Source organism: Centruroides sculpturatus, unplaced genomic scaffold (assembly GCF_000671375.1).
Source record: "Centruroides sculpturatus isolate CEXI.00-Female unplaced genomic scaffold, Cexi_2.0 scaffold477, whole genome shotgun sequence".
NCBI classification, from domain to species: Eukaryota; Metazoa; Arthropoda; class Arachnida; order Scorpiones; family Buthidae; genus Centruroides; species Centruroides sculpturatus.
This window is the reverse complement of record NW_019385213.1, coordinates 506,258-522,389: the sequence shown is the minus strand read 5'-3', so window position 1 is coordinate 522,389 and position 16,132 is coordinate 506,258. Positions and strand designations below refer to the sequence as shown.

At 30.7% G+C, this 16,132-nt stretch overlaps 1 protein-coding gene across 2 annotated transcripts in view; it reads left to right on the top strand.

Moving 5' to 3' along the window:
* Positions 1-10,923, top strand: part of LOC111636235 (heterogeneous nuclear ribonucleoprotein U-like protein 1) — a 44,661-nt gene extending 33,738 nt beyond the window's left edge. For both annotated transcript variants that reach the window (XM_023381448.1, XM_023381449.1), the window contains 4 exons: positions 2,012-2,065; positions 3,499-3,605; positions 10,066-10,120; positions 10,186-10,923. In XM_023381448.1, coding sequence (XP_023237216.1) covers positions 2,012-2,065; positions 3,499-3,605; positions 10,066-10,120; positions 10,186-10,337 — 368 coding nt within the window. In that variant the 3' untranslated portion in view covers positions 10,338-10,923. The remainder of the gene's footprint in view (positions 1-2,011; positions 2,066-3,498; positions 3,606-10,065; positions 10,121-10,185) is intronic.
* The last annotated feature ends 5,209 nt before the right edge of the window (positions 10,924-16,132 follow it).

Genomic DNA, 16,132 nt, shown 5'->3' with positions numbered 1-16,132 from the left:
GCTTACACATTCAAAAAGGATGGGATTCTTCATTTTTCAACTGTATGTGATGCCACTTAGCTAATTTAAAGAAATTTATTAAAAAATTAAACATACAAGAAATTTTTGTAATGATTTTATTAAGACAAGATCATTACTGTCATCAGTTTAAAAAAAAGCTGTGATTGAAGAGTTAGTGGTGGAAGTAGCATATTTTCAAATAAAAAAAAAATGTTTCTGTATAGACAGTAAAGAAAATACAGAATGAAGTTTTATTATTGTTTATTTTGTAATGTTTAATAAAAAATGGAACTTTGAACCTATTCTTTTATTTCTCTTATAAATATTAGTCTTAATTTACACAATTTTGATTTTGTGCAGAATTAATTTATTATGAAAATCAAGAATTGTGTTATTTTAAATGATACCTGTATCACCTGAAATACTGATATTTAAATCTATGGCATAAAAAGTAATAAAAATACTTCTTGTTTGTGTAACAATGCTTGTAATGTTATTATCATTGTCTTCATATGGAATATTTATATACAGGTGAAACAAATTATTCTTTTTTGGAAAGTATTTATTTAATTTATATTTTAATTCTTATAAGATTAAATATTATATTCAATGAGCAATTAAAATTAATTAATTAAACAAATAGAAATGATACTCTTTGAATCAACCAAACATTAAAGTACTGTGGTCTAAAATATACTTTCTACTTCTCAAGATTTCGCTTATCATTCTAATAAAACATAGATATGGTACCAGACTAAATATCTGGCTTGTAGAAAACCTGGCTAGTGTTGAATTTGGAAGGCTGTAGTTTTGCTTTGCAGCCACTTTATCTTGGTTTCTGTGATATATCATATGTTCATTCCAGTGTAACTGCTATTGTGTTCAGTTATTTATCACAGTTAATAAAATTGTTTCTGCTTTCTTTCATTTAATTATCATCATAAATATTACTCTGATGGTTCTAATAGGATTAATAATGATAAAAAAAAACTGCTTTAGAAGTGTATTAATTTGTATCTGTTAAGTACAGTTTCATTCTTTCAATTAAAAGTGTTTTACAAATCTTAAATTTTTGTTGCTGTAAATATATATACAGTTTAATACTATGATAAAAGTGAAGTGTCAATAATTTTTTATGCAGCAGCAGCAAAAAATATGTGCTGCTATCAATTTCTGTATGTAAGCCTTCCTATGGCATGTGAAATGCCATTTATTATTTTACTGCAGATAATCAGTGATGGTCATGACTGTGCCAGAACACTTTTCTTATGAAGTTCTTTAATGTTGCAAAAGTTAAATAACTTAAGAAATTATACCAAGATTTTTGCTGCTTGCAGTGCTACAAGTTCTGTAGTGGTGTGTTTCAAAAGTAAATTTTCCTAAGGAAATCCTTTCTGCACATCTGTAAAATGTTAACATACAAAAATTAGTTCAGTTTGGGCTGCTACATTTCCCTCCAGACAGTGTTGAATAGTGATGCTTAAATTAAGATTACGTGGTATATAAAAACTATTCTAATAAAGCTATAAACTTTATATATATTTATTATACAGGATAGCACAAAGAACAGCTCTTGTACAGTACATAACATAATGGAAACACAGGAGTCAACTGCTTGTTTCAATGACATAGATATTGAAAGTGATCATCTGTCATACTGATACACAACTGCACACATCAAATCATGTTTAGGAACACATGACAGAACATAGTGATATTGACGGTGGCAAATGCATGGCTGATGCTGTGTATTTGGCACCGTCATAATGCTGTATTGTGTGTAAGATTTACACAGTATGGGACACCAATGTTCATTAAACACAATGTTACACTCAATGCAGCTGACTCAATTCGTGTCATACACTAGTACCATACACTCAAACAAGACTTTTTCATGCACTACCTTGTATAACCTACACACACACACACACACACACACACATTTTATCTTACTTATTGAATTTTGTATTTAATACATTTTGCTTAGATTGATTTATATATATTTTTACAGGTGGAGCAATTCCATTAAGAGTGAGTGAAAACAGAAGTAGTAGAAATAAAAAAGGTATAAACTATATTAATTTAAAAAATTTTTAATGTTTAGTATGATTGTAGCCTTATTACTACTAAATATGCTAGTTATAGCTTTCACTTCTACTTTCCCGACTGTTATGTATACATAACAAGGGAAAGTAATGGAATCATGTCAAATTTGACTTTCCAAATTTTTTTGCAAATTATGTTTTGAGATCCCCTGAACCAAAAAAGTTCCAAAAAAAAAAAAAGGTAAAAAAATTCCGCTTGTGTTTTGCGTGTTTGCATTTGCTTTGTTACTTTGCTTAACCTATCCAATGTTGAAATTTTTCTCCATTGCGTGTGGCCGCCATGTTGAATTTGTTTATGTTAAGCCTAACAAAAAATTTTTTTTAAAAATAATAATTGTGGCTACTACTGTGTCATTAAAAATTATTTTTTTATTTTTCACAAACAAAATATTAAAAAATATATTAAAAAATATAATAACAAAAAAATTATATTTCAAAAGTTTGTTTTAATATGAAAATTATGACACACAGTGATGTCTAGTATCAAAAACGTTCCAATGCAGAAATCAGTATATTCGGGGTTAATGGGTCAGGTCAAATGAGGTCAACATGAAAATACTCTATCTCAAGGACCTGGTGAAGATAAAGAAATGAAATTTGGCACAGTAGCTTGTATGTAAGGGCTATTGATGTTATTAAATTTTGGTTTTGAAAGGTCAAGAGAATGGAAATGGAGAATGGTCACATGTCATATCTCACAAGGGGTCAGACTTAATGAAGATTTTACTTGTTAGCATTTACAATGTTTTATAAAACTAATCTTTACCTTCAAAATTAAGTATTTTGTTGTTTTATTATAATTAGAAATTATAAAGTTTTTATAATAAAATTTCATAACAGATGGTGCTACATACAATTTTAGTTATTGTCTTCATATGGAATATTTATATACAGGTGAAACAAATTATTCTTTTTTGGAAAGTATTTATTTAATTTATATTTTAATTCTTATAAGATTAAATATTATATTCAATGAGCAATTAAAATTAATTAATTAAACAAATAGAAATGATACTCTTTGAATCAACCAAACATTAAAGTACTGTGGTCTAAAATATACTTTCTACTTCTCAAGATTTCGCTTATCATTCTAATAAAACATAGATATGGTACCAGACTAAATATCTGGCTTGTAGAAAACCTGGCTAGNTTTTGCAGGTTCACAAAACATTTTTTATATTATTATTTTAAAGCTATTGGCAAAAGTATGAATTTTTTAAAATTAACTTTTTAGAAGGCTATATATTATTAAATGTATTATATTTGTTCAAAGCCAAACATTCACTGTAATTAATATGCTAGAATTAATAATTAGAATCAATACTTCGGTCTCCAGGAAGTTGATATATTTATATTTGTTCAGTTTTAGTATTTCACAAAAATATTTTAACAGGTATGTATGGTGGCCCTAGACCTCGTGGCCCTCCTGGTGGACATAGAGGTCATCCCCGGGGTCCTCCTGGTGGTGGCAGTGGCAACAGACAAAGACGTGGTGGCTCGGTAATTATTATTTTTTATTTATCATTTTACTAAAATTATAGTATTTGAAGTTATACTATTAATCTTTAATATATATGCATATAGTCGATTCCGCTTAATTGGGACACATTGGAACTAACCTGTTTTGGCCCAATTAAGCAGCTGCCCCAATTATACAAATTAATAACAACTTCTAAAATAAAATATATAATAAGTAGGTAAAAAGTAATAATTAGGTACCTATTTTAAAGCTTTATTAAAACAAAATACAGAAAATATTTGTACTATAAATTTGCTAGACTCACAACAATAGATAACTGATTCACATCATGCTATACAGTATAGTAGTGATGTACACAAGGATTGACCATTCGATTCATTCCTGATTGGACAATTTTTTGTTTTTAGTTATAACTAAAAAGGGAGAAAGAAAAGGGTTTGTCCAAAAATCACTTTACAGTCTTTCTTTGAGCATAGTTTCCTTTACTTGGAGATGGGCCACTTTGGCGGGAGCATCCATAGCATCCGCCAGCTCCAGATGCTGGTCTCAATTATTGGATGGCTGCTATCTATATAGATATAATCATGCACACAATAGAGAGGTTGCAGCTGAAGTTTTCATCTCCAATCATGAACGTCGAATGTTGAGTGCTCCTATCCTGTAAGCCTAGAAGTGTGAAAATGGCATTTGGAACATAATTGGAATCATGCTCAACATTCCAAATGCCATTGTCAAACTTCTAGGCTTACAGGATAGCAGCACTCAACATTCGACGTTCATGTTTGGAGATGAAAACTTTGACTGCAACCTTGCTAATATGTCCCAAGGGAACTCTAGCTGTCTTTTAACTCAGTCAACAGACCTTGAAAAATTGTCCAGGGATTATCCCTTTGCTTTTAATATCCCGTTTGCACACAATCCACAACTCACTTCGATGTCAATTTACCTACAATCTTGATTGTGACTGTCGCCAGTCAAATGTCGTGCTGTTCGCATAGGCAGTCTGCTTGAGAAGAACCTGGCTGTTACACATGATGATAAAATTGACTTAACTATGCGGTTAGTCACAAACACCAACAAACAAAATGGAAGTTTTGGTTAGAAGTAAATACTTTTTCTTGCCATATATCTAATAATAGACAGATATCATCATCTCTCCAGTTAATCTTTTTTATTTCTCTGTTGATAGCCCAACATGTGTTTTGCAGCCATCTTGTATTTTCTCATGCCCGTGGGATGTGTGATCTTTCTTATGACTGGATCTAGTTTCAAGAACTCTCTTGAGTCAATTGCAATTGAACCTTGTTTCAGTCGAGAGGTTTCACCACAGCATAGTCGCCGACCTTGGTCACAATCTAGATTGAAATGCTTGGTGCGAACGGTGTATAAGGGTATTGTCCAGTCCAATCCAGAGCAGGGTCAGTAGCTCACATTTAAGTTTGCCTCAGACAGGATCCCTGTGTGATAATCCCACTATGCTGACCTTCTCCGGAAAAACCAAACTTCTTGGGTGAAAGACAAAATCACTTTGTATCTGCTAGCCATTAGGCCTACATCACATTAGTGTATGTAGTGTCTACATATTTTCAGAAGATCCCTAAAATGTATAAAAAATTGCTAAATTCCTCTTCTGCTACTGTCCCAATTAAGCAATTAAATTATGAATTAATTTATTAGTTTGGTTTCTGTTTGTTGAGATTTAGCCCAATTAAATGGAATCAAGTGTAATATATATATATATATATATATATAATTATATTTTAGTTTGAAGTTCTGAATATTTGATTGTTAATTTGTTTTCTTATGTAATAGAGAATTTCATAGAGAATTATATAATATAGAGATTCACACACAAACATACACAGGTGTCTATGTGGTGAATTTCTATATTATATAAATCATATATCAGGTGGTAATAAAATAAGTATAGTAAAAACTGCTTAGGCGACCACCTGCATTCGATGAGCACCTGTCAAAACGGGCGAAAATTTCTGGCACCGAATAGTTTATCCATAGAGTCTTCGTATAAGTTACCTGTATTAAAAGACCACCTGTGTAATGCAACCACGGGCATCGATTTTTTATCTGAAACAACATACAACACCTGTAATAAGCGACCACTTTCACGAATGTATCTGGTCTAAACTATTGTAAGAACCCATCTCAACAACGTTTCCACCTCCTAATATAATGAATTAGTCTAAACTCTCGTTCGAACCCATCCCGGGCACTTCTCCCACCCTCAAAATTAGGTGCAGGTGTTAATAAATTAGTCTAGCAACAAAATAAAATTCATTTCAGTTTGTTGGAAAATGTCCGAAAAACAAAAGAAGTGCAAAGTGCTGTTGTTAGAAGATCGTATTAAAGTTATCACAACAGCAATTAGGGGTGAAGTTTAACTGTGGGAAAACGAAATTGATTTTACCGTAGACCTACAGTATTTTCCTTGGGGTTATAAAATATTGTACACGATACAATTAATCGGCAGATCTCATCGTTTGATAAAGTTTATTTTTATTTATATAGCTATTTATTTATTTTGAAGATCATGTACAGTACATGTGCGATAAATAGTTTCTGTATCAACCTACCTTATTTCCCCGATATTCTAAGGAAAATAATATCCAAGTCATTTTTGCGCGCAAAATATTCAAAAAACAATAAACACATTAATGCAAAAAATTAGTTTTACAGACACCCTTACTTTTTTGATTCTGCAATGACAATCGCGGAATGTAATGAAATTGTACAATGAGAAAAAATAATAAAATAGTTTTATTATTATTATTTAATAATTTTTCTTATTGTACTTAAGAAAATATTAAATAGTAAAAAAAAATACAGTACAGTGGTAGCTTGGTATATGTCTGCTTTAGAATACATCCTGTTTGGACGAAACAAATTTTGCTCGGTATACGACTTAATTCAATTATACGCGCTATCTATGAACAAGTAGCACTATCGGTATACTAGACCAGGCTAGACATTTGCGGTGCCACAGTTTATAACTTTGTTAAATTTCTTCTGATTTTAATTTGTAAGTAAAATTTTATTATTTTTATTAATCATGAATTGCAAAAAGGCAAATGAAAAGCAACAGAAAACTAAAAAAAAATGACTAGAATCACAATGGAACTGAAAAAAGAGATTGTTGAGGAATATGAAGGTGGTATTCGTGGTCGAGATTTAACTGTTGCATACTGTATTCTGAGAACGACGATATCGACAATCACGAAAAATAAAGACATTATTAAATCTGCTAACGTTGCGAAAGGAGTTAAATCAATTTCTAAACAGAGATCAAAGACATTAGATCGTGTTGAGAAATTGCTTTTGCTTTGGATTACTGAAAAACAGTGTGCTGGCGACATCATATCGGAAGCAGTTATTTGCGAGAAAGCTAAAAAGATACATGCTGATCTCATGAAAAATCAAGCATGAACTAGCCAAGAAAGCGAGGTGTTTAAAGCCAGCCATTTTTTTACATGAGAACGGATTAATCATTTTTACATTACTTCTTATGGGAAAGGTTGGTTTGGTATATGTCCTATTTGGTATAAGTCCAAACATTAGGAACGGATTAAGGTCGTATACTGAGGTTCCACTGTATTTTTAAACTTAAAATAAGATTAAACTAGCGAATACCAAAACCAAAGTGACGTAGAAATACGACGCGCTTCTATATCGATGACATAATACACGTAACTGAGAAGCGAACGAAAACAACCGAGTCAAATTAATTAAAGCCAGAAAAAAGAAAGTGTGCATTATAATCGAGAAAATGCAACTATTATTTTAATCTTTAAAATATTGGTATTAAATCTGTCTTATAAAATCACGACGACTCTTGTAAATTGAGTTATCCGATAAGAATAAAATACAATACCAATATAGCACTATCGTTGAAAAAATTCACTTATATTTGCTCACTATCAGAAGAAATTTAACTTTGTTAAATTTCTTCTGATTTTAATTTGTAAGTAAAATTTTATTATTTTTATTAATCATGAATTGCAAAAAGGCAAATGAAAAGCAACAGAAAACTAATTACAGCACCACCTGTATTGGACGAACACCTGTCTAAAAGACCACTTTTTGAAGGAATTGTAGGTGGTCGTCGTAGACAGGTTTTACTGTATTTCTATTTGAAGCTGTTGGTAGCTTGAATGATTAACTGAAATAAAATCAAAATTGGTACATTTACTATTTAAGAAGAGGAAAAAAGAAAAAAAAGTTAAATTGGAACAAGAAAAAAAAGTTAAATTGTCAATAGAGGGTGCTGTAAAGTTTGAAATGTGATGTGTAATACAAGAAGTAAGAATTAAAGAGCAAAAACTGATGGCATATTTATTGGAAATTCCACATTTAATGTGGTTATGCTGTTGCATGATTACCTTAATTCATTCATCTTGTATTACACACTACATTTCAAAGTTTACAGCACCCTCTATTGGCAATTTAACTATTTTTCCCTCCTTGTTCCATTCTTCCCACTTCTTAAAAAGTAAGTGTAGCAATTTTGATTTTATTTGGGTTATTCTTTCAAGCTACCAACAGTTTCAAATAGAGATACTTATTTTATAACCATCTGGTGTATATATATATAGTATGTATATACATACACATATGTGATTAATCATTATTATTTAATACAGTCGACCCCCCTATAACACGGTAGATACGTTCTGTTCTTTATGAATCCATTTTGTATGAGTCCTTGCCAATTACAGCCTGGCACGTATGCACTTTGTGGACTACAGCTGTTTGAAAGGTTTTCTTCCATAAAATTAATTGATTCCTAGACTAATTTGACTCAACATTTCCAAAACACGTTTATACGGATTATTCCCATTTTTTTGGGAATAATCCATATAAACTATGCTATAAACAAAAAATTGTAGGATTACTTACCGAGTGTGCACCGTTCGACGTCACCCTTGCTTAAGCTTGTTTTCGTTGCGGAGCAGTGCACCAAATGGCAGCCACGATTTCTGATAAGTTATTTTTCTGTGAAAATTTTGTTGAACTTTGGAGACATCATTAATATAAATTTTTATGGCCGTTGAATAAGAAATGTTTCTTTCACAAGAAATGTATAAAATTAGTGCTGTATTAGACTTACGGTACCTAATTTACATATTGTACAGACGATAGTAAACTCAACTTACTTGCCTAAACTCTCCGTAGCATGGTGCTGGACGGCGAAAAGTATATATATAATTATAATAAAGTTACAATAAATTAAGTTAATATATAATATATAGTAGATCCCCCTATAAAACCGTTTCCTATAGTTATGATTCCTATAAAAATTGTGGCAGTATCCGTAAACAACGGTAAAAATAACTCCTATAATACGTAAAACGTCATCGGGCAGCCGAACTACTTTCCCNTAGGTACTGTATATATAAATTAATATATAATTATGTGTACAGTACCTAATTTATATATAATACTGTACAGGCGATAGTAAACTCAATTTACCTGCCTAAACTCTCCGCAGCATCGCACTGGACAGCGGAAAGTACAGTAGAGCTTCGATTATCCGACTCAGTTGGGGACTGGGGTTGGTTGGATAATTGAAAAGTCGGATAACCGAAAAGTATGAAAAAATCCATTATTAGTGTAGTATATTATTATATCCCATGTAATTAGTATATTGCTATTAACCTACTTTGCGTTGAATTTTCGTCAATGTTAAGCCAAACAAACATTTTTTAAAATAATAATCGTCGCTATTGTATCGTTAAAAATTAGAAAATTAAGCCTCGTTTAAATACTGGCTCCCTTTCATGGTCGAATGAGTGTTGCCAGCTAAAACATGTAAAAATAATATTAAAGCAGCCAAGACATAGCCAAATATTGTAGCGCCACATCACTAGCGGACATTTGAAATTTGCCGACTAGGACGGTCGGATAATCGAGGCTCTACTGTAGTTCGGCTGCTCAATGACGTTTTACCGAATTATAGGAGTTTTTTTACCATGTTTGTACAGATACTGTTGCAATTTTTTCACCATCATATAGGAATCCGAACTATAGGAACCCGTGTTATAGGGGGGTCGACTACTGTTAACTGCAACTTCCAATTAGTGATCTATCCACAAGTTGGCAAAAATTGTAGTTAAAAAATTTTCAACTTTTAAAGTTAGCACAAAGAAATCTAGGTCAGTCTTGAACTAGCTACATAATTATTATCGAAATTGTTGAATTTTTTCTTGGTAATAGTCTAGTTGTGATTTATTCATAACTAGACTATTATCAAATATAATTTAACAATTTGGAGTATTATGAATTTAATTGTTTAGCTATGATTAAATTCAGAAATAGTTGAATTTAAACATAGCTATTTGAAGTAAATGTTATTAATATAAGAATTATATTTGCAGTGCTAATGTTAAAAATATACTGTAAATGTTGCATTTAACCGTTAATTTTCAAAACATTAAAAATTTAAACTAAAAATATTCTTTTCATCAGGGTTATAATTATAATCAAGGACAGTGGAACCAAGGACAATGGAAATCTGGTGGCAGTGAGTATATTTTTAATAGTTAGACAAATTATTTATTTGAAAGATTAAATTAATGTTGTTTTCAGATTATTATAATCAACAAGGTTATGGCAGTTCATATCCTTATCATCAACAGTGGAGTCAACAACCGTATTATCAACAGAATCAAGGATATGGTCAAGGATATTATAATCAAGGATATTATCATCAGGGTTATGGTGGATATGGACAGAAATAAATTACATTTTTAATTGCTTATCATCTTTTCATTTTATCATTGACAACTGCCAAACAAAATTATTCCTGTCAAATAAAAATTATATTGACAGATTTGAAATTTGTTTGTAGTCATGTAAAATTGATATAAAATTAAATATAATATGCTTTTAGTATTAATAGTTAAATAATCATTTTTATGGTGCTGTCTCTTTTGTGGTGTCATACAGCCTCAATCTTTCTTAAAATTGTGCTTGAACAAATCAGTTTTGACAGTTTAACTATTAAATGTTTAAATAGTGTATTCTTATTTTGCAAATGCACACAGGCTGTTTTTTTTTTTTTAAATTTTATGAATGTCTATTCACCCATTGATTTATATACATCAATTTTGTTTGTATATATATTATATATATATAATTTTATATAGTAGGTCATGTTTTGCATCATAATGGCAGTGTGATAAAAAAAAAACTGAAAATAAAAAGCAGTCTTAACATGTATGTAAAACTATATTTCAATTTGAATTAGATTAAATAGTTAAAAAAAAGCCATCACATCTGTGTATTTTGCATCATTATGATATTCTAACCAAATCATTGAATAATTAGTATTAATAAATTCATAGACATTGTTTTATGGAATTTAGTTTTTTTATTATTCTTCCTGCCAACTGGCACCAAGAAAACAATTATAGTTTCTTTAATTATATACTTTGATATGATTAAATTTTAAAATCTCTATATTAAATGAATTTTTCAGATATTAATCATAAAACACCATTCTCTTTATTAATAAACTAAGTCAGTTTATTAATCCTAGAATAATTTAAAAAAAATTAACTTCTTCAAGATTGGAATAAAGTAAACTAAAATGTAAAATTTAAGCATTAAAATATTAACTGGTTATAAAACCAAAATTTTGTTTTTGTGATACATAGATATTCAGGAAATAATTTATAGTTTTGTGTTAATTTAATAATGCTAATTTTTAAATTTAAAGTAAACTGATAAAATACATTTTGAAGATAAATTTGTCATTATTTTCATTGGTAATATGGCATGGATTGTTAAAGAAGATAATTCAAACTGTTTAGCACAGTGGTTTCCAATTAGTTTTTCCTGCATACCACTTCAAGAAACAGCTCAAACTCGCGTACCCCTTATATTCATTCATTCATTAATTCATTTTTATTTACTATATACTGTCAAGTACATTCCTGGCCCCACATGGAGCATTACCAGGAGATAAACAACACAAATACGTTATAATATATATTCGTAGAGAAAATTAAATAACATTAAGTTGTAGTAATGGTAAATAAAAATAAATAAGATAAAATTGTTGAGGGACATTGATAGGACGATCACAATTTAACTACAGTAGAACCTCAAAAACTCGGCCTAATGTGGACTGAAGGGTGGCCGAGTTTGTGAAAATGCCGGGTTATCGGGAATGGGGTTAAAAAAAAATAAGTACGAGTGTTTCCTCAGAAAATACTGTACTGTACTTGTATGTATTGTTTACTTGAGAATATAACAGAGAATAAACTGCCCAAATACCCTTAAACAAAGGAAAAGTACGTCCTGTATGAAGGCATAGAGCCTTTACTACATGAAAATGAAAATTAATGAATACACTGTGTACAGTAATTTACCTGATAAGACAGACCCCAGAAAAATACTTTATGGGAGGTTTTATACTTTTATAAAGCTGTCTATAATGAAAATTAATTAACTAAGGATTTTTTTGCCCTGCCAGGGTGTGGCCGAGTTATCCGGAGTGCCGAGTTATCGAGAGCCGAGTTTTCGAGGTTCTACTGTATTAACATTTACATAGATATAGAGTTATTATAAATTTTCGTGATTAATATATATTTAATTAATAAATATTTTGGTGATTGAGTACTTATAGATTAAGAAGGTGAACAGAAATAACTGTTTCAGGTCTCAAGAACACAATTCTCAGCCTAAGTAGTTAGAACTTGGGTTGACATATGTTTTGCTGCTTCATGATGGAATGAAGTTGGGCAACAACACATTCCTTATGCAGGGTATCTTGAGCAGAGTATTATTAAAAAGCAAATTATAGGTAACACATCATCTCTCTAGCGCAGGACGATTCGCTTGCATGTCTGAGATATCACAAGATACCATTGGCACAGCACTTCCAGGCACTAAATACACAGATATGATAACAATCAACGTACAGGGTATGGCACGTGAAGAACATCATCCCATGTAGAGAAAATGTGTAGAAGTTTTCTTTTTACAAGCACTTCCATTAGAACATCATCATTGAAAGATGGTTCACACATAATCAGACAATGATGATCAGAACCCTTGTTGTATATCACATACAGTAGTATTGCTTTCAGGATGCAAACTATTGAGTAGTGCAAACTCTGTAGATATTATTCAATAAGGCACAATACTTACCTATAGCACGTAGCCTTATTCTTGAGTACAATTTCACGGTAGTTCCATTAGTACAGTACATCCAAGGCACTGCGATTAGGACAATGAACGCCAAGGATGATTGACGCATAGGAAAGCAGAGCACCTCCATCAGGATAACACTACCGAAAGATGGTTCACAGACACCAGTTAATAATGATCAAAACATAACTGGACGAAGATTGGCTCCCTGTGAGTTGGAAATGTTATTCTCTAAAGATATAAAGTATACAGTTGTCAAATGCACAAGGTGAATCAATTTGAAGAACACAAATTTTCACAGAAAATATGGAACATGTCCAGAAACACAATCATTCAATTGAAATATTATTGTTCAAACACATTGTAGACAAGTTGATGAGATTGTGCATGTATTTTAGTGTTATATTATTTGATGTGTTATTTTAGAGATACTTTTAGCAAGTCTGGTGAAGGCATTATAAACTTCAAGAGATGTCCATATGTCTGGTAATTGGCAGGTTCAGTTAATTCCTAGTTGATTTAGTAGTAATTTTAGTTCTAGTCATTCACGATCAAATAGTATGCAATCATAAAAATAATGTTTGGAACCATCTGTCACAAGACAAGTAGGGCATTGGTCAGAGTTTCTATCAGTGAACCTAACAAGATATGAAGTGTATTTGCCATGATTGGTGAACAGCTGCATGGTGTAGTAGGTGGGTGAATACCACTGTATCATGAAAAATTTACGGAGGTCAGGAATGTATTCATGAGTGATGTGATGATAATTGCAATCCCATTCAATTTGCCATAAATGAAGAGCATGTTCCCAAAGTATACGGCGCAAGGTACATATACCCCTTATAGCAGAAATTCATATTAATCCATAGTAGTATTATAAATTCAAAGGTAAGTCTGCTGTCTGTCTGTTACCTTTTCACACTAAACTGCTGAACAGGTTTTAATAAAATTTGGCACAGTGATAGCTTACATGTTGGAGATGGACATAGGCTACATTTTACTGCAAGAAAATATCTTACTCCCACGAGAAAATTTGATATAATGCGGGCGAAGCTGTGGGTAGACAGCTAATGATAAATAGAATACGTTTTTTTACATTTATTACCTTTAAAATACAATTCTAATAATAATAAAAATAACATAAGGTTATTTAATTTTAATGTGACAAATGTGCACGATTTTCTTTGCACAACTTTGTAAAATCTGGTGGCTTTTTGGTCAGCTTCAGTCTCAAGCCATCTTCGAGTTGAAGTCGGTGACGATGTTTAGTTTTCAAGTTTGTCATGGCCGAAAATCTGCTCTTGCAGAGGTATGTTGTGCAAAATGATAGTAAATATTTTATTGCTGCTTCATTGACATGATGATGATGATAATTGTACAATTAACACAAATTGTGTTAATTGTACAATTTTTGTTTCTTGCCTAAGAATTTTATTTAGGTATTGTTACAAATTCATTTCTTTGATGAAATTTCGAGAATATTTTTAGTTATAAATAAACAAATTTGTGCATTCAACATCATGTTGTAAATTGCTGAATTTTTGATGGTCCACCCATTATTTTTTGATTGCTTCATCTCGTGCATTTAAATTTTAAATCGATTGATTTTAGATTGCCGCATGTACCCCTTCATGCAATTTTGCATACCCCCAATTGGAAACCACGGGTTTAGAGAGGCTGTACAAAAAATTTCATCCACTGTAATTTAACATAATCAAAAACTATCAGTTGTCAATTTCTTCCAAACTTCAATATTTCTTTTAATACAACTACAAACATCAATTATGGGCAGGTTTTATTCCAAGCATTGGCTGGTTAGTTTTTTCACTTTTAGTAACACAATACTGGTTTCTTTTGTTTTGTTGTGAATGCTATGACATGTTTGATGAATATAGAATATTATTAGTTTTTGATAACTACAATATTGGAGAAATACTACATCATACTTTACAAGATGTTGGTGAATCCTGCCTCTGGGCTCATAGAAACTTTCAAACATTATTAATAAACTTTTTAAAAATTTATTTAGGCTACTTTCAGTTACAATTAAGGCTACTTTAATGTATCATTTTTGTAGTCATATAGTGATTTGCTTAAAATTAAAAATTTTAAGCAAATGACTATACATACTCTAACCATTTAATTAACATTGTTAATAGTACTTAGTTTTAAAAGATTACATGTTTTTTAAATACTTTGAAATAATTCACAAAAAATAAATATTTCTAAATGAAATAAGTAGAGTTTTTTTAATCAAATTAAAATGTCGCACAACTTAAAATTCAGTACTAAACGCAATACGCAACTCAGAGTGCCAACTGGCTAGCGTATGTCGGATGACCACTTTTCAACGTATTATCATCACTTTGCCCCACTACGTGATAGCAGTATTCATAATGACCGGTCAATTTGATAAATTAATGAATTGTGTACTGGCACAATGAAGTGACGTTTTTCTCAACACTGGGCTAGTTGAATCTTTTATTTAGTTAGAACGTTTTTCCCATACATCAACGTTTCGGGCATCAGCCCCTCTTCAGCTAACTAAATATATATAAAAATATTTAACAGGACACAAATAAAAACCAAAAAACTCACATAAATTCCTTTGTAAACCATACCTCACTTCAGCATGGACACTGCACACACAGTAGAAATCAGACTACACTTAGGTTTTTTACATTTCCACTATCGATTATTATCACAATTTTTACTTTACAGGTTAAAAACAAAACCTTTTTTACGTTTTATTACATAAACAAGATAAACTCTGTAGATTTTAAAAAAACTAAAACTTACAAATTTCAAAAGTACATTTTTGCCACCTCGTCGACTGATCCGACAATTTGCATATAGCACTATATGCCGTAAGTTGTACTAGTTAACAGATTAATCGACAAACATTTGAAAATCCTTGAGGAAATTACAAAAAAATTTTTTAATTTTTTTATACAGTAAATCATTATTTTCCTTTAAATTTTAATCTGCATATTTTCGTTTTATCTAATTTACATATGACGTTAATACAGAACATTGTTTCATTAAATAATTCGTTTTTACCATTCTATTATTCTAAATTACACAAATCTAGTACATTTTATTATAATATTTTTAACCAATTTTCATGAATTTTAACACTTAAGTTTTTATTTATACAGCCTTGATTTTTGTTTCGTAATATTTCCACACTTTCTTTAAATTTTCTGTCATAAATCCGTTTTTCTTTATGTAAAATTTGTATATTTGATTGGTTTATATTACAATTATTGATTACACAATGATCATAAAAAGCGGAGTTCAGACGACTATATTTTAAATCGGATATGTGTTCTTTAACACGTGTTTTTAATGTTCTTTTTGTTTCACCTATGTAAAAACT